Source organism: Cupressus sempervirens, chromosome 6 (assembly GCF_028749045.1).
Source record: "Cupressus sempervirens isolate cs-2001-9-10 chromosome 6, ASM2874904v1, whole genome shotgun sequence".
Taxonomy (NCBI): Eukaryota; Viridiplantae; Streptophyta; class Pinopsida; order Cupressales; family Cupressaceae; genus Cupressus; species Cupressus sempervirens.
The window spans coordinates 286,095,231-286,120,298 of NC_143123.1; the positions used below are offsets into that span (position 1 = coordinate 286,095,231).

General features: G+C 36.7%; 1 protein-coding gene across 1 annotated transcript in view; it reads left to right on the forward strand.

The window, feature by feature from the left end:
- Positions 1-25,068, forward strand: part of LOC149552332 (uncharacterized) — a 97,338-nt gene that overhangs the window by 21,451 nt on the left and 50,819 nt on the right. The window contains exon 3 of the mRNA XM_089787869.1: positions 5,310-5,474. Within this exon, the coding sequence (XP_089643995.1) occupies positions 5,310-5,474 (165 nt within the window). The remainder of the gene's footprint in view (positions 1-5,309; positions 5,475-25,068) is intronic.

Sequence of the window (25,068 nt, forward strand, 5' to 3'; positions counted from 1 at the left end):
CTCTCACACAAAAGCATTTTCCTTCCATTCCCTGCAATTGCTCGGTTCTTGCTTTCTAGGTTCCCCTCCCATCTCGAAATCTTGTTTTCCCCTGCAATTCACCTAAGGAACGGAAACTAGAAAAAAGAGTAAAGTTTTTATGATTATTGAGGAGCTATTAACCTTACATATGTGCCGAATGCAAGTCATAATAGCACCAAAGTACTTCCTAGGGAAACTCATATTGTCCTTCGTAAACCCATCACTCCCTTTCATAAATTTTCCAATCTTAGGAAATCTTTCCTTTTCTAGCATGTGTCTTGTCATAATTAGCTATCGCCGTCAGCTCCACTTCCTTGCATAGGTCAGCTTGCCACCTCAACTTACTTTCCCTATAGAAAACTTGGTTGGCAATCCAATCAGCAACTGAATTACCCTCCCAAAAAAATGAGAAAATAAAACATTATCAAATTTATTAATAAGGTTTTTAATTTCCATTATACTTCCCTCAATAGTCCAAGTAACCGAGCTCTTGTTATTAAGCATATTAATAATGTTCAGCGAATCTCCTTCTAGCCAAGGATTTCGATAACATGTTTTATATGCTTTGAAATAGATTAATTTGTATGGCTTTCTCAGGTCATGACAACTTATCATTACAAATAAGATTAAGTTACAAGATACACATATTAAACACATCACAAACCATATACATGGGGAAAACTCTTTTTGTGTAAAAAAACATCATAAAGCATTACTTTGTTATAAACTACTTATAGAAAGGTCAATTAAAACAGACTGAATCTGGGGATATCACCTCTCCTTGCTTCCATATGGCCAATAATACCTCCTGTTCTAGTGATAGAATTCACTAAAATTTCCTAAATTTGTTATCTCTTGATGAGAGAGAACTTCTTAAATATAGGTGGTGTAGCAAGCTACCTAAATGGGTGTTGGTCACATTTTCCAAACTACTATATAATAATATAATTAATAATTAACATTGTATTAGATTAATACTTATTTGAATGTTAAATGCTCTGTACATCATATAACATGCATATGGTTGGATAGGTTTATATTTGAACAATATATAAGTGTTACAAGGGTATCATTTTGAACAACATATGTTCTAACATAATCCCTTCCTTGGATGGGTGTTGTTGACCTCTCACCTGGATCCTAAGGCAATAGTTACAACTCTTTGATAATTCCAAGGGCTGTGCTCTTGAACATAATTTTGTGGTTGCTATCTTGTTATTCCCAAGCTTCCATAAGTTTAGGAAACTAAGTTCCAAGCTTCAATCCTGTTCATGATAAAACCTAGTCTATTGACAAGGGTATGGAATTATTGAGGATGTTCCCATTGCTAGTTTCCTTCTTAGCTCTCCTATTCACCCAATTGAGGATGCCTATTTCCTTTTTCCCATTGGCGTAGATAACTAGGAACTTCAATGATGTTGAGCCTAAGAAAAGTTAGACAAATGATTTGTTGGGCAACCTTGGAAATGTGCATAATTGTAACTGCTTGAGGTGTGCCAACTTGAAGCCTTGTGTAGACACTCTATAGGAAAATCTGATTTTCACAACATTTTGAAGGGTTTTTTTGGAAGCACCTAAACACCAAAAAGTGCACCCAAGAGATTGAAGGGACTTTGCAAGGCCAATAAGAAAGAGAACAGAGTGCACTTTGATGAAGAGCCATGAGATGCACTCAACAAATTCTCAACCAACTTTTTAGCTATGTCACTAGATTTGCTCCCAGAACCCTCACAGTTGGATTCAATTCTGTCCAAAGTTAGGTGCTTGTCGAATGCACTCTAAATTCGATTATAGATAGTCAAATTCACTCCAAATTCTGCCACACGGAACTAGGCAGAATGTGGAGGAATTTGTAAGAAATTTGATGCCCAACGGACAAACGTGAGCGAAATTTGGTCTAAAAACATTTTTTTGACTTCTTAAAAAAGTCTTTTTTGGTCCTAATTTGGTCTATTCGACCTTTCAACCCTAAATGTGACCACTAAAAAGGCCAAACAGGATGTTTTATATGTCATTTGTGCATTTGTGAATGAAAAAGAAAACTTCTTGCCTCGATTGCTAAACTTTCTTGTTTGGTTGCCATTGCTCAAGGAGTGTTGAAAGGTGATGATTTGTGCTTCTTATTTGCAACAGCCAGTTGATGATGATATGTTTGATGATATTTGATTAGTGATGGCTGATTGTTAATGTTGACATTATTATCTTTGAACTGGAATGTTGATATGGTGGTGAATTTTGCTATGTTGCTTTAATATTAGCATAGTGGTGTATGAATTTGTTGTCTGCTGCATATATACACACACACACACATACATTATTACACACGCATATATTAAAAAAAAAAAATACACACACACACACACACATTAAAAAATATATATTTTTGTACGAATGAACTTAAAACAAATTCAAACCCAGCCCAAAATGTTTCTGGATGAAATTTGAACCGAATCGAAATTGGCAACTTAGCTTTTTAGATATGGGAAAATTCGGAAGATAATAAATCTTAATTATGCCGGAGATCCAAGAAAAGTTGAATGAAAATTTCTCTCAAGTTTAAACTTTCAATATTAATACTATTAAAAATTTGGCTCTCAGCCTATATGTGCTCTAGAATGACTCTTAAAAAGGAAAAAGACTACCAAGGTAGAGGGCCCTGCCAGAAGAACAAGGGTGAAGTTTGTAGTTCAGAATGCTGAAACTGTGGATATTGAAGAAGATCTTTTCTAATACTTTGAGCGGAAAATAGGTTGCATCTGGCTTGCAAAAGCTAGCTAATATTAATTAGTTGGTGCTTTTCTATTGCTTGTTTTTGGTAGTATTGTGTGGTTGTTCTTTTGCTTGCTTTAGGTTCCTGCTGGTTTTGGTTGGTTTGATTGTTCTATATCTTGTGGAACTTGTTCCATTAATCTAATGGATGATGCTTTATAAAAGGGTTCAGGCCCTATCAGAAATCCGCTTTATCTGTATCTTCTATGCTGCATCTCATTTGTACAAGATCTATCCAAGAAATTGATATTGGACATGCTATTGAGAACCAAGAAGGCCAAGAATCCTTCTTGGAGTAAAAATTAGCAAACAAGATCCAGATAGTGTACAAAGTGTGTAGGATTACTTTTAGAAGACATGTGATGTTATTGGGTGCAGTCTTGGTAGATGAGGATGTGCTTAATGCTTACCTAAGATTTCTTCACACACAGATTCAATAGAAGATAGTCATCTCTAATCCACAAGCCTTAGAAGAACCTTGAGTCCATTCATACTCTTTAGGAGGAGAATAGCAACTACTACTCTTAATAGAGGACTTGATAGTGGGAGGCCAAGAAATGCTTCCCATAGATGTGGTGCCACAGGAGAGTGTCAAAGGAACCCAGGAGTCTTTCAAGTTGGACTCAAAGAAAGGCGCCAAGACAAGCCAAATAGTACTTCAAGGAATGTGTTAGATCTTTCCTCACTTAAAAGGGGGGTGTTATCCAAACGGATTAGGAGTCAAAATTAAGCTTTTCTGGGACCAAAAGCTTGTCTAAAATGGGGGGTGTTATCCATAAGGATTAGGATTCAAAATTGAGCAGATGAATCTCTTCTAGAATTTACAGCTCTTTCAAACTAACCAGTTCTGTCAACAAAACGATATTGCCAATTATTGCAAGAGGCAATTCTAAAACTGCTATTTCTGAAGTGGTAATTTTGAAATGGGCGTTTCTCCTAAAGTGGCAATTTTCAAACTAACTGAATTGCATGCAGGGGCAGTTTTGTCTTGATATTAGAAAAATGAAATTTGAAGCAATTAAATTATTAATCCAATTTTTCTCCTGCCAATTCTGCATTTGGGATCTTGTAGTGCACGAGGACATTCCAGCATCTAAATAAGAAGAGGAAGAGGGACTTGATTTGTATCATGGGAGTTACACTTGAGTGTTGAAAAACTTAGGAAGTAGGATCATATTATAATTCATGCCATTGGCTCAACAATGTGTGTAACAAAGTGGAACAGAGGTAGATTGTACACCACAATTATCTAGTTTTTACTAATGATTTAGAAGCAGCATCTTTGCCAATACCAAAGCTGTTATTACTCTTAGAAGGGGTTCTTGAGATAAAAATGTGTATTCACTTCTCTTAGCACAATATTCTATCCATTGCGACTGTCAGTTATATTGATGAAAAGTTGCACAATCCACTTTTATATTGGTTCATAGTTTCTATTATTAGTTGTGGATGTACTTTGATATTTTGAATTTTGAGCCTCTGTAGGAAATGCAATATAATTGTTGATTCATGAAAAATTGGCAATGCAAATAGATCTATGCATTCTTTAATTCATTCTTTATGCTTTTCATGTGTTATATTATGACCAAGTCAAATTTTTGGGCTGCCGAGTTTTGGGAGAGGCCAAGTTTTTGAATTATGGCGCACATTATAACATCTAACTTTTGATAAAAGAGTTTGCTCATTGTACATATCATAGCTATCTGCAAATAGTTTTTTGTATGCTATACATTATAAATTTATAATCCATCATGGTAGTTAAGAGTCCCCAAATTCAAACGGATACAATTTTCATTTCTTCTTTCCATTTGCATGATTAAAACTCTTTATTCTTTGGAGAAATGGTTCAATATTCATCTGCTTTATATAACCATAATCAAAATAAATTCTTCAAGTTATATTGTCTAAATGGAAAGCTATATATGGAGGAAATTCTAATGATTTTGGAATATTTTCTTGAATTTTTCTTAACGTTTTCTTGCTGTTTTCCTTGAATGTTTAAGCTCATATCAAACAGATTTTTAAAATTTCTCATATTCCCCTTTTTTACAAACATGCTACTGTGAGTTCCATTACATACGTTTACATTATCACTGAAGTCTCAAATCTTTTGTGGTTGAGGGAAAGTGATGGATCATGGTAAGTATTGATGCTAAACACCACATATTTCATTTTTCTAATTACATCACCATACACCAAGAAAAAATTTCTGTCATTTTCTTGAGTTTCCCAGACTCACCCCACTACTATTTAAGAATTTATAATTGCAGAGTGAGCATGGAGTAAAGTGAGCATTACTTTTGTTGACAATAAGAAATGCTTAATTGCTTTCAAATTTCGCTTTTCTAACTGACATTACTGTCACGCAAGTTTAAAACATACACATTAAATATATCTTGGAAAACATTTAATTGTTTCTTCAAAAAGAGGAGTCTGTTGATATGTATAAATGTGTATTCTTGTCAGCAGCTATGTTATTTGACAGGTTTCACTGATTTCTTTTAAATACAATACTGCAGATAGCCAGGGAAAAGCTTGAGCAGGCAAATGATGTTTCAAAACCACATGGGATGTGGGACCATCAGCTAGGAAATGCTGTGATAGAGGAATTGCTTGAGCATCTCCGTCATTCATCCTTGCTTGTCTTTGATTCAGCATTTTCCTTATCAGAGTTGATACCTGCAGTAAGTTAGATATATCTATCAAAGACACATTTGAGAATTATTGAGTAACGCCATTGCAATATGTGACCTTCACATTAATGATCCCTGTGTTTGGTTGTAGCGATGATCAATTTATCTAAGCCGAAAAGAGAAAGTTGATTGGTGAGGATGAGTTTGAAGATCTTCTACTATTAGAATGGATACTGATTAAGAAACTGGCAAACTTCCTAGGGTTAGGATTTGATTGTCATTGGACACATGGTTTATCTCATAGAATTAGCAATTACCTATTAAACAGTTCATTATTGTATGCTATCATGTTGCAACAGTTATTGTTCAGTCAACTCATACGAAGCATTCAATAACTCATATGTTCTTTTGCATTCATAAATTCTATATGCAACATGTCTCTAGTATGTTTGATTTACCAAGGAAAGAGCTTTTTCATTTTTCTAAGATACCACATCATTCTCATTTGGCTCAGATAATTGTAATTTCCTTCCTGCTTTTCTTGCACCGCTATTCTTCTTTATCCTTTTGAGGTGAGATAGATTCAACTCATGTGAAGCTCTCTAGAAATGACTATGTTTGGATATTATGACATGTTGCATCTGTTTCAGCAAGTTGCTGTAGAATTATACTAAAATGTCTATCTCTTCCTTGGACATGTAATACAATAGTTGCTTATATGTGCAAATATTAAACAAGTCTGTGCATTTGTTTTACTTTAGTTTTAGAAATCAAATAGTGATGCCTGAGTGCCAAGCAACTAAAAAAATACCATAATGAATTTTTCAATATAGAGTTAGATTTAATAAATGAAATTTGAAAAGAAAAGGAATGATGTTTCAAAACATTAATCAGGTTTCTGGATGCAGGGATGTTGATCAGACATTTTGAGGAAGTCAGCAATGTGAATTTGGAGAATTCTGACACAGTTTGAGAAATTGAGTATCTATTTCAAAGCTAGAGAAAAACATAAGAAAACTAATGAAATAGGGTTCTGGAAGGAAAGCTGCATTTAGTGATGTCACCATGTTAACACATGACCTGCTTTGAAATAGATATCCATTCTGAAAAATAGTTACATCACTGGCAGGGATGGGGAACAAAAGGACCTCAATTTCAGGATGGTGGCAGGGGAGGTGGGGGTGTATATACTATATACTATATACTATACATATGATACTTAAAGTGCTAGTTATGAAAAAGATGTAAAATAGTAAATTACTAACTACTTGAACATTGCATTCAAAAATAAACTTTGAACATTGAGGTTTTCAATATCGAATTACTAATTAGAAATTAGAATCCTCAATACTATAGAATGATAAACTTTCAAAATTGTTGAATCAGAAAATGGAAGAGTTCTATTTTATCATATGGTTTCAGAAGTATCTGATCAGATGATTACAATGAGTAACATGATGTTAAAAAGGAAGGGTTGGAATAGAACCAATGAAATGCATTTAAAAATGTGTTTTCTTTTTTGAAAATCACTTTATGCTTCTGCCATCACTGGCGTCCCCAGAATGCTTGAGGGATGCTGTTGTGTGCACCTTGGTGTTCTGGGAACACAGGAATGTCCCCACGTTTCTGGTGGTGGGCTGAGATTGTGGTGGTGCCGCTGGGGACAGCTGGGTACGCCGGAACACTGTCCCCACATCCCAGTGTCCCAGGGGTTCAGTGGCAAAAAGTCAATATTTACATTCTTGTGGGGATCTTATTTTGGAGAGGGTTTTCTCCACACAAATATGTACTTTGGCCTTTTCTTGATTATAAAATCCTCATTTTTCATTTTTTGGGAAGTATTTTTGTTTCTTGCAGAAGGTCAAATGTAGCACTTAGAAATGTAATTAATTTAACAATAGAGAATTGTTGAGAATTTTGCAATATAGAATGAAATACCAAAATTGCTTTTGGTATTAGATCACAGTTTTTTTTTCATTCAGTACTTTTATGGTTGAATGTATTTTGAGAATGATGAAGTTAAAGTCACTGCATACATCCCACGTTTAGAAAGAAGCAAAGATTATTCCATTCTCTCTTGGAGAATATTAAGAGTTCACCAGTTTCAAGGATTGGTTCTTGAGACTTGAGAATGATGTGCCTGGGCTTCAAATGCATGATCGGAGCAGGCAGGGGAAGTTTTTGAAGGAAAGAAGAGCATTAGATTTTAGAAGAAACTTGAGAGAGAGCCATCCTTTAATGGAAGCGCCAAAATAGAATCCTCAATTCTGCACTGGCCATTTTAATTGGAAGTGAAGCTTTATTTTGGTTTGTGCAGTTTTGTTGTTGCATAAAAGTTGGAAAATTGATTCATATGGATGGGTGTACTTCAGAACTACAGGTTTTCCAAAATCAAAGGGTTTCATGGACAAAAAGATGTTTGGTGATGAATTTAACTAGTGGGAGGGTTGTGTCATAGCTCACAAGAAGACTTTGTCATGGACATGGGAACATTCGGATGTTTGTTTAGAAATTATTTTCAATTAAATATGAACAACTCCAGCAAATCAAGTGGTGATATTTCTAATATAAGTAAAGCAGAAATAACCATGATTACATTCTGGAGTTCCCAAAGCAAGCAATCACAATGAATGCACTTTATGGAAACCCAGTGGTGATTGCAAGTACATAGGTGGCTTTCACAACCGAATTTGAGGGATTTGATTTTTTTGATGTCAAGCATGTTGAAAGTCCTATATATGGAGGTGGATGAATAATCAAAAATCTTTGGGATCTCCACTTCTGAAATTGATTAAAAGGATACTAAGAACTAGACTGAGAAGGTAATTAGTGCAAAAATGGTGCAGAAGCACATATTATACAAGAAATTAGGAGGTTAATATTTCTAATGTGAGATATTTGAATTCATTTGAGTCCTTTGAGTCAAGATGTAAAGGCTAGAAAAGCCATTTGTAATAAAGTGTCAAAGTTGTCCGAGGAGGTCTTAATATGATCAATAATGTGAAAATGGTCATTTAATATGGGAATGGAACTATATGTATTCATATGAAGTCACTTGAGTCATAGGTGTGATCTAGTTTGGGATTATACAAAAATTGTAATAGAAAAATGCATAAAGTGCACAAAAGGTTGTGAAAACAAATGCATAATATTGTAAAGGGCTAAAAGAATGTAATAAGTTGGCTTAAAAAGTGGTTGAGAAGTTGTGAACTACCAAAACTACTATAAAAACATTCTAATGGTTGTTCAAAGAGAGAGAGAGGAGGATATCAATTTGGAAAACTTGAGTATTCAAAACTTGTTATTTTGATTGGTTTCTTGCATTTAGTCTCTGTTTCCAGGCCTTGTACAGCCATGTACAGCCTAGAAACTCTATAAACTAGAAATGGATAGATAGAGTAATGAATCCTCTTTCTCATGCTTTTGGTTTGAATTAATTTCAGTAAGTTTTGAAAAAGTTATGCAAGTTTTGGCAAAAGTTGTTATTTTCAGATTTAAGGATGCCCGACTACAATTAGATTGAAATGTTTGGTACAGGAAGATTATGATGAATCACGAACTAAATCTATATGCATTGGAGATATATATGAATTATGTTTCATTTACAATTGGTTTGGGTCTTTTTTATTGATATTTGTAAAAGTTACGTGTATTTGAGCGAAGACTAGTTTTTATAGATCTTTGTTGGAGTTACAGTCAAAGATATATTATTATAGAATGATTTATGGATTGGAAAAATTGATGGCTTATATTTTCAGAAGCTAGACTCATACAAAGATTGAGTAGAAATTGGTTTGGTATGATTTGGACTTCTCTTGAAAAAGTTATTTGATGCCCTAGGAAGGGTTAATGGTTTTGCTTCTGGTTTTTGACAGAAAATATGGGTCTTGGTAGAGAGACCATAACTTCTAATTCGATTATTGGATTTGACTCATCTTGGGATATGTTTGAGAAATAGTAATTAAAGAAACTTCCTCCAAAGGGTTTCGAAAGAAAATCTCAGATTTGAAATTTATGAGTAATTTATTTGGATATAGAAATCCGATTGTGTGGATGGGGATATTGACTTACTTGCCTAAATGTAAGGGTTCTCTATTGAAGTCTTTGAGATGTACTTGGTTTCTTGAGGGTGTTCCAGCCTATTGTGAATCCCTAGAGTTGAACTAAGATTCCTTGAAGGTAAATACAGAGGGCTTTGCATCAAATTGGTATTAGAGCACAGAAGATTTTGAGTGTGTAAATTGAAGAAAATCTACACCAGGCAGTGGTTGGATTTATTTTGATTCTTGTTATGTAAGTTTTGGTTGTAGGTGTATGTTCACTCGCTGCAAGGAGGTGGACATGAAGGTCTACCTTAAGGATTACAGGAGATGATCCAGTGCTTGAGAAGGAGGTCCAGTTATTTGCCAAAAGTCATGGGGAGAGAGGCATGGAAGAGACTCCGAAGTGAAGCAAAAAGTTGTTGGTTGTGGAGCAGCATGAAGGAGTGGACTTGAGATTGTCAAAACACCTTGGAAGTAGCCATATCAACTTCATTAATGAGAGTCATTTTCAGATTAGAGTGTGCAATAGAAGCATGGAATCAAAGTTTGTTTCAAATCACCGAAAATACATTTCCAAGGGACTTTGAAAATTTTCAAGTTGGGGAGTATGGTGCAGAAGCACCTATTAGACAAGAAATGAGGAGGTTAATATTTCTAATGTGAGATATTTGAATTCATTTGAGTCCTTTGAGTCAAGATGTAAAGGCTAGAAAAGCCATTTGTAATAAGGTGTCAAAGTTGTCCGAGGAGGTCTTAATATGATCAATAATGTCAAAATATTTATTTTAATATGGGAATGGAACTATATGTATTCATATAAAGTCATTTGAGTCATAGGTGTGATCTAGTTTGGGCTTATACAAAAATTGTAATAGAAAAATGCATAAAGTGCACAAAAGGTTGTGAAAACAAATGCATAATGTTGTAAAGGGCTAAAAGAATGTAATAAGTTGGCTTAAAAAGTGGTTGAGAAGTTGTGAACTACCAAAACTACTATAAAAACATTGTAATGGTTGTTCAAAGAGAGAGAGAGAAGGAAGATATCAATTTGGAAAATTTGAGTATTCAAAACTTGTTATTTTGATTGGTTTCTTGCATTTAGTCTCTGTTTCCAGGCCTTGTACGGCCATGTACAGCCTGGAAACTGTATAAACTAGAAATGGATAGATAGAGTAATTGAATCCTCTTTCTCATGCTTTTGGTTTGAATTAATTTCAGTAAGTTTTGAAAAAGTTATGCAAGTTTTGGGAAAAGTTGTTATTTTCAGATTTAAGGATGCCCGACTACAGTCAGATTGAAATGTTTGGTACAGGAAGATTATGATGAATCAGGAACTAAATCTATATGCATTGGAGATATATATGAATTATGTTTCATTTACAATTGGTTTGGGTCTTTTTTATTCATATTTGTAAAAGCTATGTATATTTGAGCGAAGGCTAGTTTTTACAGATCTTTGTTGGAGTTACAGTCAAAGATATATTATTATAGAATGATTTATGGATTGGAAAAATTGATGGCTTATATTTTCAGAACCTAGACTCATACAAGATTGAGTAGAAATTGGTTTGGTATGATTTGGACTTCTCTTGAAAAAGTTATTTGATGCCCTAGGAAGGGTTAATGGTTTTACTTTTGGTTTTTGACAGAAAATATGGGTCTTGTAGAGAGACCATAAATTCTAATTCGTTTATTGGATTTGACTCATCTTGGGATATGTTTGAGTAATAGTAATTATAGAAACTTCCTCCAAAGGGTTTTGAAAGAAAATATCAGATTTGAAATTTATGAGTAATTTATTTGGATATAGAAATCCGATTGTGTCGATGGGGATATTGACTTACTTGCCTAAATGTAAGGGTTCTCTATTGAAGTCTTTGAGATGTACTTGGTTTCTTGAGGGTGTTCCAGCCTATTGTGAATCCCTTGAGTTGAACTAAGATTCTTTGAAGATAAATACAGAGGGCTCTGCATCAAAAAAATACAAAATCACTGTGCAAGAACAAAAGTACCTTTAATCCTCTGTAGCATTGATTAGACATAAAAATCAAATACTGGAAGGTACATTTCTAACATCACGTTTGGGACAACAAGTAGAAGAGTTTTATTTCAGTGGAGTTATATGAAGTGGGTTGCCATTCAGAACTAGAGGAGAACTAGTGTGTATACTAAGGCTGAAGAATTTCTCAACGATGATAACGAATTTGAGGTTGATGGATTTTGAATTCAAGAGGTGTGAGTGGCTGAAAACTTTGAACTAGGAGAAAATCTTAACTCTAGAACAAGATGAAGTCAATGGGAAAATTAAACATGTGAAATATCACAGCAAGATTCAAGATCAATGAACTTAAAAACAAAGAAGAGGTCAATAAGGCAATTGAAAGATATTCCGTTAAGCCAAAATTCAAATCAAGGTGACCTAGGTAACTGCTGTGTGACATGAGAATTTGAATATGAAAAAATAATTCAATTCTAGAAACATTAGTACAATTATGTACAAGTAGGACAGAAAATCCAAGAGGAAAACTCACACCTGTGGAAAAAAATGACACTAAAGCAAGACAGAGATAAATGAACCCAAAAACAAAGGGAGGTTGATAAGGCAATTGAAAGAAAGATTTTTGGGCTAAGATTCCAAACAAGATGACCAAGGTAACTGCTCTGTTTTGATATGAGAATTCATGTTCCCAAAATAAATTGATTCATGAAACACTAGTACAACTAAGTACAACTAGGGTTAAACATCCAATATTATGTAGTTTGGGCTGTCTGCACAGGGACGTGGAACTAATTTTCCCTCACAAGTTCTGATTTATTATATTGGAAGATTTCAAGGATGAAATGAACTATTAAGTGGTTCTATTGGATTTTTGTGGAGTTGGGTGCAGCAATCTCTTTGTGGGATAGGAATGCCATGTGTATGTTATTGTAGAGTAAGAATTAGTTGGTCAAGGAAGGCAAATCTCACTACAAAAGATCTCCTTAGTCATTCCAAATCAAGAAAAGATGTTAATTAAATGCTAGTAAGAAATTTATCACGTTTATGATAATAAAGTCCTAGGGCAACAAAGAAAAATCTTGAGAAAAGACATAAATAATAATTCTACCCTAGGGCATGTAAACAACTGAAACAACTGGGTGAGTTTGGTTTAGTAGTTCAAGAACCAAGTGATTTACCTCACCACTAGGAAGCAAAGCATGAGATCTAGTTGTTTCTTTATCCACCATTGTTTAGCATAATTTTGTAGGGTAAATCACTTTTGAAATACATTGAAATAAAAGAAAGTCCATTTGCTTTTGGACTGAGGTGTGATTACAAATATATCACATTGTAGCCAATGATAGCTCTAATGCTGGAGAGAGATGGAATTTGGAGAATGTGCATTGAATATATGATTTTTAACAAGATCACAACCATCTATTAATCAAATGGATGACATGCTTGCACCATTGTAGTATGGAACATGTTTCATTTTGTTGGAAAAGTTGGGTACTTTGAAGTTGAGTGAAGGGAGTGCACTTTTGGAATATAATATTCAAACAAACAATGGTTGTAATGAGTGGTTTTTGTTTCGTGTTGGCCGATGCGATTTACCAACCACCTTCACGAATCTAAATAACAAAGTCCTACACCAATTTTTATATGCTTGTAACTGTTTATATGGGTGACATAGTCATCTTTAGATCACCTTGGTAGGAATGGTTTCCATATTGAGGAATTATGGTGCTAGAAGTGCCTATACTTGGAGATGGGTGTCCTACATGGGATGTAAGGGTAAAGAAAAGTAACCTTGCCCATGCAAGGATGCTGAGATTGGTCAATTGGGTATTGATTGGCATGCTGAAAAAAGGCCCCTAAAAATGAAGTAGCTGCATGAGTTTAATGGATGGTGAACAAGGCAGGCGAAAACTTGGAGGCCCATAGTAATTGGCATGCGGTTCTGTGAGTCCAAGAGATGGTGAGCTGATAACTTGTCCTTGTAGAAGAGGCATAGCTGGAATGCTAATCAAGCTTCCGGGTTTAGTGCAAGAATGATGGTGGCAAGGAGTTTGAATAAGTAGTCATCTTCAATGAGAAGCTTGACATAGGAGGACATTGGGTTGTTTTATTGGGTGGCCCATTGAGGAGCTTGTTTTGGGGCACATGCCTTTGTGGTTGCCAAGGTTGTGAGATGAGTGGTTAGGTGACTAAACGGGCTAGGAAGTCAAGGAGGGAAACTTAAGGAGTCTATCAAGTCAATCTCTAAGGTGGAGGCCAGGGGAAGGCCATATGGACATCGTGACCATGGTAGTGTGAAAACTAGAAATATAATTTTTTTTCCTTTATTTTGGAGGGGTCAACGCTATAACACAGAGCTATGAACCAACGAGGCCACAAATGAGGGACCTCATCCCCACCGGATTTGAACCTTGATTGCAAGAACAACACAACTTAACCATCACAACATGCTATCCTTGGCAGAACTAGAAATATGAGATTGTTTTAATAATGTGTTTTTTTAAAATCTCAGATTACTTCTACTCTAGAATATAACTAGTTTTTAGAAGAAAGTTATGCTGCTATGTTACAACAAAGACCAAAGATGGACGAGCAATATTCTAATTGTTTTAACTTAATAAATTATTTCCAAAGCTAAAACTAAGAGCTGGGACTAAAATTTGTCAATTTCAACTGTAAAGTTTCTGCAAATTATGATAATTAGAGTGCTGATGAAGTACTTGTAATTTGTTGAGACTAACCTTCAGATATTATCGACTGAATATAATCGATCTTGAAAGTAAGTTCTGAATTTGTTATTAATTCTACAAGTAGATCACCTAGGGCTGAATGCTAGAAGGAGTAGACTTGTGTAATAATTGTATGCCTTCTATCTACAAACACACCCCTATCTTATACATAACCCAAGGGTCTTGACCTTTCAACAAGCACACCCATTCCTAGGTAGGCCTTTTCCAAATCATGTCCCTTCCTCAAAATCGGCGACCATTCTATTTTGACTAATGGTTGGTGGTTAACTAACCACATTAGTCAATAATAGGTTTGATAAGACCCATAGAAAATTGCCGATTATACCTAGAGGAAGTATAATGATTCTAGGTCCATATTATAAGCTTATTCACACATCTGGTTCAGACTGATATAATAAATTAGAATATTGATATTGTCAGGTTATAAGGAATTAACACTCCCTCTTAACATGATAATATAAATGAGAGATAACATATCTATCTGAATCTTCTAAGCATGTGGTATCATAGTACACATGATACTCATAATACTATACTTGTAATATGACTCATGTAATGTCCCCTTTCTAGCATTCATAGCATGATGTTGTCGTTAGCCTATTTCCCCATAGTCCCGTAGGCTAACTAGGACATTAAAGGGGCTTAGAGGCCATTTGGCCTAGACAGTTTCAGTTGCAGGTCTTTCTGAGGGGTTCTGGGGCAACTTTGGGCATACTTACTATTTATAGTAAGTCATCTTGGACATGGCCGGACATTCAGTCACAGTGGTATGTCGATGGTAATTGTTTAAAATTGACAGGAAAACTTATTTATCATTGATAAGATTTGTTATGCATTGATAAAGCCATTTTATAAAGTTAAATTTAAATATTTAACTTTATTAATGCATAGACTATAGTTTGTGGGAAATATTTAAATTAAAAGAGTTCCCTTTATTTTTATAACACATTGGAGACATAAGGTACATAAAGGGAGTTATGTTTTATCCCACATTGAGAAAACGAAGGATTGAGCTCTTGTGAGAACACTATAAAAGAAATGGAAGAGCTTTTTTTTGTATGCTTGGATGAAGATTAATGTTATGTTGTTGGATATCTGATTATCGAGCTTGGAGGACGGAATCCCTCTTTGCTAGCATTCTCTTCGCTGTTGGAAGACACAGTCAGGAGGATCAAAGGTGTTTTCACTTCAGGAAACACACTGGGTTTCATTTGGGGCGTTCGCATAAAGAAATTTACAAGGGTTTGAGGTGCAGATCTGAAGTTAGTTATTGCTATAGTGCCGCATGAACAGTATTTTGCTACAGTCGGCATGAACAGTATTTTGCTACAGTACGGCGTGAACAGTGTTGGTATCAAGTTTACTTGTTTTTCCGGCTGATTAGAAGTTTGGAGGGCTGTCGACTACATTAGCAAAAATACTACGGCAACTAATTCCAGGTTTCTTCTGTCAAATTTTGATACTTTGCATGATAATTGTTGAATACAAGTCTGAATAGTTGTTGCAGCCTTTAAGGCAGCTGTAAGTGCACATCTACATTTAAAAATCACCCTTTTATCAGCAGATTGAAAGAGTTTCCAGATTTTTCATATACTGTTGAATGTGTGCCAAGTGTTTGTGAAAATGTTATGATGTGTATTATGCATTTTAATGTCACTTCATAGTTGTTCGTAAATCTACTCATTGGAAAGCAATTTATTGAGGAAATCAGCTTTATGAGTTTGCATACAAAGTGTTTGACAATATTCCTTAAGTTAAATTTCTACAAGTCAAAGTTCAAATCAGGAGAGGATATTACAGTGGTATCAGAGCTATAAGTCCTGCCATCCTGTGGAGGTCTTATAGGAAATTTGGAACTGGCGGATAGAGGGGAAAGTGTTTGATGAAATGTCAAAACACTAAAATCAGAGCATTTATGTTTGAGCATGCGACAGGGGCTTTATAATTTCCGCAAAACCAGAGCAAGACAAAGTAGGAGTTCAGACCTGCAAAGCAAACAGTCTAGTTCATCCGTATAGGGGGGTATAGAATCCAGTCATACAGACACAGCGGAGGTATTTTTTGATCAAGACAACAATATGGGTGACCGAGATGACAGGACTACAAGATTAGGTGGAGGCGGGAATGCCGGTCCAGAGCCTGGAGAGGAAAGATTCTTACAGTTATTAGAGACCTTGGTACAGGGTCAGCGAGTAGCAGAACAAAGGGCACAGGAACAGAATCAGAGATTGGATTTTATGATGCAGATGATGGCTCGTCAAATGGGGTTGAATGCTAACATGGGTGGAGGAAATAATCAGAATGGTAACAATCAGAATGGAAATGATCAGGATGGGACACATAATGGAGATGAACAAGTTGGGAACAATTTCGGTCATGCACCCCAGCGAGCTAGGACAGTGAGTTCAAGGCCCATGATTCCTACATTTCCTCCTAGAGCTCCAGAGCAGCTTGTACCAGAGCCCCAGATTACTGATATACAGGCCCAGTTGAGGAGAGATTGGGAAGCCGGAGGGCCAGATTTTACTGCTGCAATTACCTTTAGGGAGTATATGGATGTGCGGATGAAACATATGCCACGTGGACATGACAGGAACCAGAGCTATGAGCTACGGAAGAAAGTAGGGAGACTTGAGTTACCATATTATGATGGCTCAGGAAAGTCTACAGCAAGAGCTTGGGTTCAAAAGCTTGACACATACTTTCAATTGAACCCTATGCCCGAGGAAGAAGTTATTAAGTACGCAGCAATTCATCTGGATGGGTTAGCACACGAGTGGTGGCATCATGGTATGGTCACTATGGGACATGCACACATTACCTCATATGTGGAGTTTACAGAGAGGCTGATTGAACGTTTTGATAGGAAGGATCCAGAACTCCATTTCAAGGAGTTAGCTCAGCTTAAACAGTGGGGATCATTGGAAACATACATTTCAGAGTTTCAGAAACTTGCAGTGTTAGTAACAGATGTATCTGAACGGAGGATACTAGTTCTATTCATGGATGGGTTAGCTGATCCGTTGAGAGGGTGGATTAAAGCTCTCAACCCTCCCACTTTGCAGGAAGCCATTAAGAAAGCTCGTGACATGGATTCCTCTTCATTTTCAAAAAATAAATTCCAGGCAAAGAGTTTCCCTTCAAGGAAAGATAAGGACAGGAAATCTTTTCATAAAGAGGTTCAACCAGCTAAGGAGGAAAGTAAGAGGTTGGACAATGAGACACTTAATGATCTTAGGAAGAAGAAGCTTTGTTTTCATTGCAGGGAGCCTTGGAATTTGTCACATAAGTGTCCATTGAAAGCAAAAGCTAAGCAGATGGAGTACTTTTCAGCCGAAGAGTTAGTAGATGGAGATTCAGAGCAGTCATCCGAATCAGATGGAGATGATGATAGTTCTTCACAGGAGGAAGCACGCGGTGATAGCACGATAGCTCAGTTGTCAAGTATACAGGAGGCCGTCACTTTCAGAGTTAGGGGAACCTTGGATGGACAGAGAGTTGTGGCACTCATTGATACAGGGGCGACACATAACTTCATTGATGAGAAGTTTGTGACACGCAGAGGGCTACATACAGAGGAGCATAGGGGATTTAAGGTGATGGTTGCCGATGGCTTCAAAATTGAATGTACCAAGAAAATCTCCAACTTGCAGCTTCGTTTGGGAGATTATGACATGACAGGGGATTTCTTTGTGGTCAACATTGGTGATCAGGATATGGTACTTGGGATGAACTGGATGAAGTCTCTGGTAGAGTTTACATTTAACCTTGAGAAAATGGAAATGAGGTTTGAGGCAAATGGTAAGAAGATAGTGCTCAGAGGTTTGTCAGATGGGAGACTTCGAGTGGTGTCACTCAAGCGGATGCAGAGTTTCTTTAGACATGATCAGGTGCAGTGGGCAGCAGAGTTTAGAGTAATGCCTGAGATGACAGAGCAGCATAAACAAGAGTATCCACCTGATGTACAAAAAATAATAACCAAACATACTAAGGTGTTTGGTGAGATACCTCCAGGGAGACCCCTGGATAGGGGAATCGAGCATGTTATTGAATTAGAGGAAGGGGCTAAGCCAGTTATCATCACACCTTACCGCCATCCGAAGAGATGTAAGGATGAAATAGAAAAGGCAATTAAGGAGTTGATTGACATGGGGCACATACGGCCAAGCAAAAGTCCTTTCGCTTCTTCAGTAGTATTGGTGAAGAAGAAGGATGGTACAATGAGGATGTGCATTGATTATAGGGAGCTAAACAAGAAGACAATCAAGAACCGATACCCTATCCCGCGCATCGATGAGCTTATTGATGAATTGCATGGTGCATGCTACTTTTCCACGATTGATTTGAGATCCGGCTACCATCAGATACGGGTTAGAGAGGTGGATGTGGAGAAGACAGCTTTTAGATGCCACTATGGACATTTTGAGTTCTTAGTCATGCCCTTTGGGTTGACAAATGCCCCTGCCACTTTCCAGTCCTGTATGAATAGAGTGTTCAGAGATCAGTTGAGGAAGTTTGTGTTGATATTTTTTGATGATATACTGATATACAACCGTACTTGGGAGGAACATTTGAAGCATATTGATACAGTGCTCAGTATTCTAGAGAGGGAGTCATTATATGCCAAGATGAGTAAATGTGAGTTTGGGATGACAAAGTTGCTCTATCTAGGGCATATTATTAGTGCAGGAAGTGTTCGGGTTGACCCAGACAAGATCAGGGCCATTCTGGATTGGCCACCACCGAGGAACACTTCACAACTCAAGGGATTTCTCGGGCTTTGTGGGTTCTACCGCAGATTTGTGAAGGGATTTTCATAGATAGCAGCACCACTTATAGATTTGACACGGAAAGATAGTTTCAAGTGGTCAGAGAGGGCTCAGGATTGTTTTGACAGGTTTAAGGAGCTGATGAGTACATGTCCTGTTTTAGCCATTCCAGATTTCACCAGGCCGTTTGAGCTGCAGTGTGATGCCTCGGGAGAGGGCATAGGAGCTGTTCTCATGCAAGACAAACATCCCATCGCATATGAGAGTAGAAAATTACGAGGTGTGGAGAGAACCTACAGCATCTACGACAAAGAGATGCTAGCAATCATGCACGCGCTAGCTAAGTTCAGGCAGTACTTAGTGGGAAGCCGGTTCACAGTAAAAACAGATCATAATAGCTTGAAACATTTCCTTGGACAGAAGGACCTTAATGACAGGCAACAGAAATGGGTGAGTAAATTATAGGCCTATGATTTCGACATAGCCTATGTCAAAGGGAAGAAAAATATTGTTGCAGATGCTTTATCGAGAAGGCCTCATTTGCTTGCTGTTGGGATAGTCATGGATGATTGGAGAGAGATGATCTTGGCAGAATATGCTAAGGATAGTTGGGCATCTAGCATTATTGAGGGAGCTATTCAAGATAGTTGATACACTGTCGTAAATGATTTGATCATCTACAAGGAAAGGATTTATTTAGTACCCGGGTCTACTATGAAGCAGAAGATTTTGAGGGCATTTCATGATTCACCAATGGCAGGACATCCCAGATTCTTTAAGACATATCGGCAGGTGAAAGAGCGCTTCACTTGGAAAGGACTCAAATCAGAGGTGCTTCAGTTTGTGAGGGAATGCTCTGTGTGTCAGCAAAACAAACAGGAACATTCTTTTCCGGGTGGTTTACTACAGCCCCTACCCATACCAGAGAAGAAGTGGGATAGCATTTCCATGGATTTTATCACAGGCCTCCCCAAGGCACAGGGTCGGGATTGTATCTTTGTTGTGGTAGACAGATTGACGAAATTTGCACATTTCTTTGCAATTTCGTCTACATATTCAGCAGTACAAACAACAAAACTATTTTTTCGAGAGGTATTCAGACTACATGGGATACCACGGAGCATAGTCAGTGACAGAGATAGCAGATTTATGAGCCACTTTTGGCAGGAGTTGTTCAGGTTATGTGGAACAGAGCTCACTCCGAGTACCAACTACCACCCCCAAACTGATGGGCAGACAGAGATAGTGAACAAATGGGTTGAGGGGTACCTTCGAAACTACATTGCAGGAGAGCAGAAGGCTTGGGTGAAGTGGCTACATCTAGGGGAGTACTGCTATAATACCTCTTTCCATATGTCTATTCAAATGTCCCCTTTTATGGCACTGTACGGGTATGATGCTCCTAAATTTTTGGATTTGTTATTTGGGGACAGCAGGGTGCCTAAGGCCAAGGATACTTTGCAGGAGTGCCAGGACATTATGCGATCCTTGAAGGAAAATTTGCAAAAAACACAAAATCAGCAGAAGCAATATGCTGATCAGCACAGGGTTGAGAGGTCTTTTGAGGTGGGAGATATGGTGTACCTCATGTTACAACCATATAAACAGTCCTCTCTCAAGAAGAGTGGAGCAGAGAAATTGAAACCACGCTACTATGGACCGTTCAAAGTAATCAGGAGAGTGGGCGAAGTAGCTTATGAGTTGGAGTTGCCTGCAGACAGTAAAGTGCATAATGTGTTCCATGTGTCACGCCTTAAGAAGGCATTGGGTCACAATGTGGTGCCTTCAGTAGTATTGCCACCTCTTGATGATGAGGGAAAGCTTATCTTGGTTCCCGAGGCCATACTTGACTCCAGGGAGAGGGTGCTTCGCAGGAGGACTATCAAGGAGTATCTAGTGAAGTGGAGGAACCTACCTGTCGAGGATGCTACTTGGGAAAATGAGCAGATATTGCAGCATCTAGAGCTGAAATTGCTTGAGGACAAGCAATTTTGGGAAGGGCGGACTGTAATGTCCCCTTTCTAGCATTCATAGCGTGATGTTGTCGTTAGCCTATTTCCCCACAGTCCCGTAGGCTAACTAGGACATTAAAGGGGCTTAGAGGCCATTTGACCTAGACAGTTTCAGTTGCAGGTCTTTCTGAGGGGTTCTGGGGCAACTTTGGGCATACTTACTATTTATAGTAAGTCATCTTGGACATGGCCGGACATTCAGTCACAGTGGTATGTCGATGGTAATTGTTTAAAATCGACAGGAAAACTTATTTATCATTGATAAGATTTGTTATGCATTGATAAAGCCATTTTATAAAGTTAAATTTAAATATTTAACTTTATTAATGCATAGACTATAGTTTGTGGGAAATATTTAAATTAAAAGAGTTCCCTTTATTTTTATAACACATTGGAGACATAAGGTACATAAAGGGAGTTATGTTTTATCCCACATTGAGAAAACGAAGGATTGAGCTCTTGTGAGAACACTATAAAAGAAATGGAAGAGCTTTTTTTTGTATGCTTGGATGAAGATTAATGTTATGTTGTTGGATATCTGATTATCGGGCTTGGAGGACGGAATCCCTCTTTGCTAGCATTCTCTTCGCTGTTGGAAGACACAGTCAGGAGGATCGAAGGTGTTTTCACTTCAGGAAATACACTGGGTTTCATTTGGGGCGTTCGCATAAAGAAATTTACAAGGGTTTGAGGTGCAGATCTGAAGTTAGTTATTGCTATAGTGCCGCATGAACAGTATTTTGCTACAGTCGGCATGAACAGTATTTTGCTACAGTACGGCGTGAACAATGTTGGTATCAAGTTTACTTGTTTTTCCGGCTGATTAGAAGTTTGGAGGGCTGCCGACTACATCTGCAAAATACTACGGCAACTAATTCCAGGTTTCTTCTGTCAAATTTTGATACTTTGCATGATAATTGTTGAATACAAGTCTGAATAGTTGTTGCAGCCTTTAAGGCAGCTGTAAGTGCACATCTACATTTAAAAATCACCCTTTTATCAACAGATTGAAAGAGTTTCCAGATTTTTCATATACTGTTGAATGTGTGCCAAGTGTTTGTGAAAATGTTATGATGTGTATTATGCATTTTAATGTCACTTCATAGTTGTTCGTAAATCTACTCATTGGAAAGCAATTTATTGAGGAAATCAGCTTTATGAGTTTGCATACAAAGTGTTTGACAATATTCCTTAAGTTAAATTTCTACAAGTCAAAGTTCAAATCAGGAGAGGATATTACAACTCATCACTTATACTTGTGATAATAGTATTACATTGAATGCAATATACATGATAAAATCTTGAGAGTGATTAAATTCTTCCTTTACCCAAGATGTGACTCATAGGCACTGACAGGCCTATATCACAATATGATCCTGAGTTAAGATCTGCTGGTGCACAAGACAATATTTGGAGAATGAATAAATTCTTCCTTTATCCAAGTTGTGACTCATAAACATAGAAGTGTCTACATCGCAATGTGATCTTGAACTCATCCAGATCTGTTAGTAGTTCTCTATTGTTTAGTACATTATCTTAGAGATCGCTATCACTCATAATGTCTTTTATACAAGTGTTCATTATCTTAGAGATCGTCACCTCTTAGATAATGAATACAAATGGTGAAGCCCATAATAGTTAATAGCCTGACAATAATAATTTTAACATAAAATTATTTCACTAATAATTTAAAGAATACAAATGTATTATAATTCAACCATACCAAGTCCTTTTTTGAAGTGATCTATATTCACTCAAGAGAGAGGTTTGGTAAGAATATCTGTTGTCTGATCTGCAGTGCAAATGCATTCTAACTTGATAGTTTTCCTGTCTACCATATCTCTTACATAATGGTAAGGAATTTCAATCTGCTTGGATCTGTCATGAAAAACTGGATTCACAGAAAGCTTGGTGGAACTCTGATTATCACAGTGAATGATAGGGGGATTTATGGGTTTGATCAGATATTCCCACAAGTAACTTTTGAAGTCAAACTGCTTCTCGAGAAGCCATTGCAGCTGCAATATATTCAACTTTTTTGGAACTCTGTGCTACTAATGACTGCTTTCTGCATATCTATGATATCATGGCTGAGCCTAAATTGAAACAACATCTTGAAGTGCTTTTCCTATCAGTAACACTTCCAGCCCAATTTAAGTCTGTGAGTCCATGTAAGTTCAAGTCAACTTTCTTATACTTAAGCCCAAGGTTAAGAGTGCCTTGTAAGTATCTCATAATGTGTTTGACTGCAACTAGGTGAATCTCCTTTGGCTCAAACATAAACTGACTTAAGGCATTAACAACATAGCAAATATCAAGTCTTGTATTTACCAAGTACATAAGAGACCCAATCATCTGTTTGTAAAGAGTAGAATTTATGAAGGGCGATTCTGCTCTTGCTTCCTTAAGTTTGTGTAGATTAGTTTCCATTGGAGAAAACATAGGTCTGCAGTTCCACATTCCAAATCTCTTCAAGATGTCTAATGTATACTTTCCTTGATTAAGTATGATGCTGGCAGAGTTTTGCCATACTTTTAGTCCTAGGAATTAATGAAGGAGTCCTAAATCTTTCATATCAAATTCTCTGATTAGATCTTTCTTGCATTGATCTATAAGATGATCATCACCTGTTATTAGTAAATCATCAACATATATTATCAAAATTATCATATCATCTTTATCTTTTTTATAATAGAGATTTGGATCAACTTCATTCTTAGAGAATCCTAAACTAATGAGATACGTATTGATTCTTTCATACCATGCCCTTGGAGTCTTTTAAGCCCATAGAGAGCTTTCTTGAGTCTGCAAAAAGAAAGACTTTAGGATTATGAGTGTCAAATCCTTCAGATTGTTCCAAATATACCTCTTCTGTAATCTTTCCATTCAGAAATGCTGTTTTTACATCCATTTGATGTACTTTCCATCCCTTTGATGCTGCAATAGCTAGGACTGCTCTTGCAGAGGTGTATTTGGCAATGGAGAAAAGGTCTCTTCATAATCAATTCCCTCCTTCTGAGAGAATCCTCTGACTACGAATTTGGCTTTATATTTTTCAATGCTACCGTCAACAGCATGCTTGATCTTAAATATACACTTAGAAGAAACAACAGATTTTCCCTCAGGCCTTGGAACAATTTCCCAAACATCATTCTTAATAATGGATTTATATTCTTCTGTCATGACATCCTTCCAAGCTGTATGTTTGATAGCATCTAAAACATTTGTTGGTTTTGATTTCGATAAGTCACTCATGTTTACTGCATAGGTACAAAATCTTTTGGGTCTTTTGCTCTCTCTAAAGGTTCCAGATGGTGCAACGAAATCTTGTGCTTCCTCTACAGTCTTAATAGCCCAAAGTGGTATTTTCTTAGGATTTTGAGTTTCCTCAAGATTAAGTTTTTGAATCTCACCTTCAATTTCTTCAGTGTTCTCCCTTTGAAACTTAGGATCATGATTTTCTTCAGAACTAAGTGTATAAGAGGGGTCTTCAGAACTTAGGGCTCTAATGAATGCAAGCTCTTTTTCAAAGATAACATCTCTACTAAGTTCAATGTTCTTTTGACTAGGTTTGTAAATTCTATATGCTTTAGAGGTTTCACTATACTCGACAAAAATTCCTTTCCTTCCGAAGGGTTCTAACTTAGTTCTCTTTTCTTTTGGAACATGTATGTATACAGGGCACCCAAATTTCCTAAGATTGACTTCTATTTGGTTTAAACTTAGAAAAAACTTTTTCAGGAGTTTTATCTCTAAGGTGGGAGTGAGGACTTCTGTTTTAAATATAGACAATAGTGCATGAGGCTTTTGCCCAAAGATAAAATTTTAAGTTTTGATCAAGTATCACAACTCTTGTTGCTTCTATAATTGTCTAGTTCTTCCTTTTTGCTACCCCATTTTGTTGTGGATTATAAGGATCAATATACTCCCTCTTAATGCTTGCTTCTTTACAATTTTTTTTTTTGAAGTATATTCCTTTTCATTATCAGACCTACAAGTTTTAATTTTATGTCCTGATAGTTTTCAGTTAAGGTTTCAAATTCTTTAAATTTCTTAAGGATTTCTTCTGATT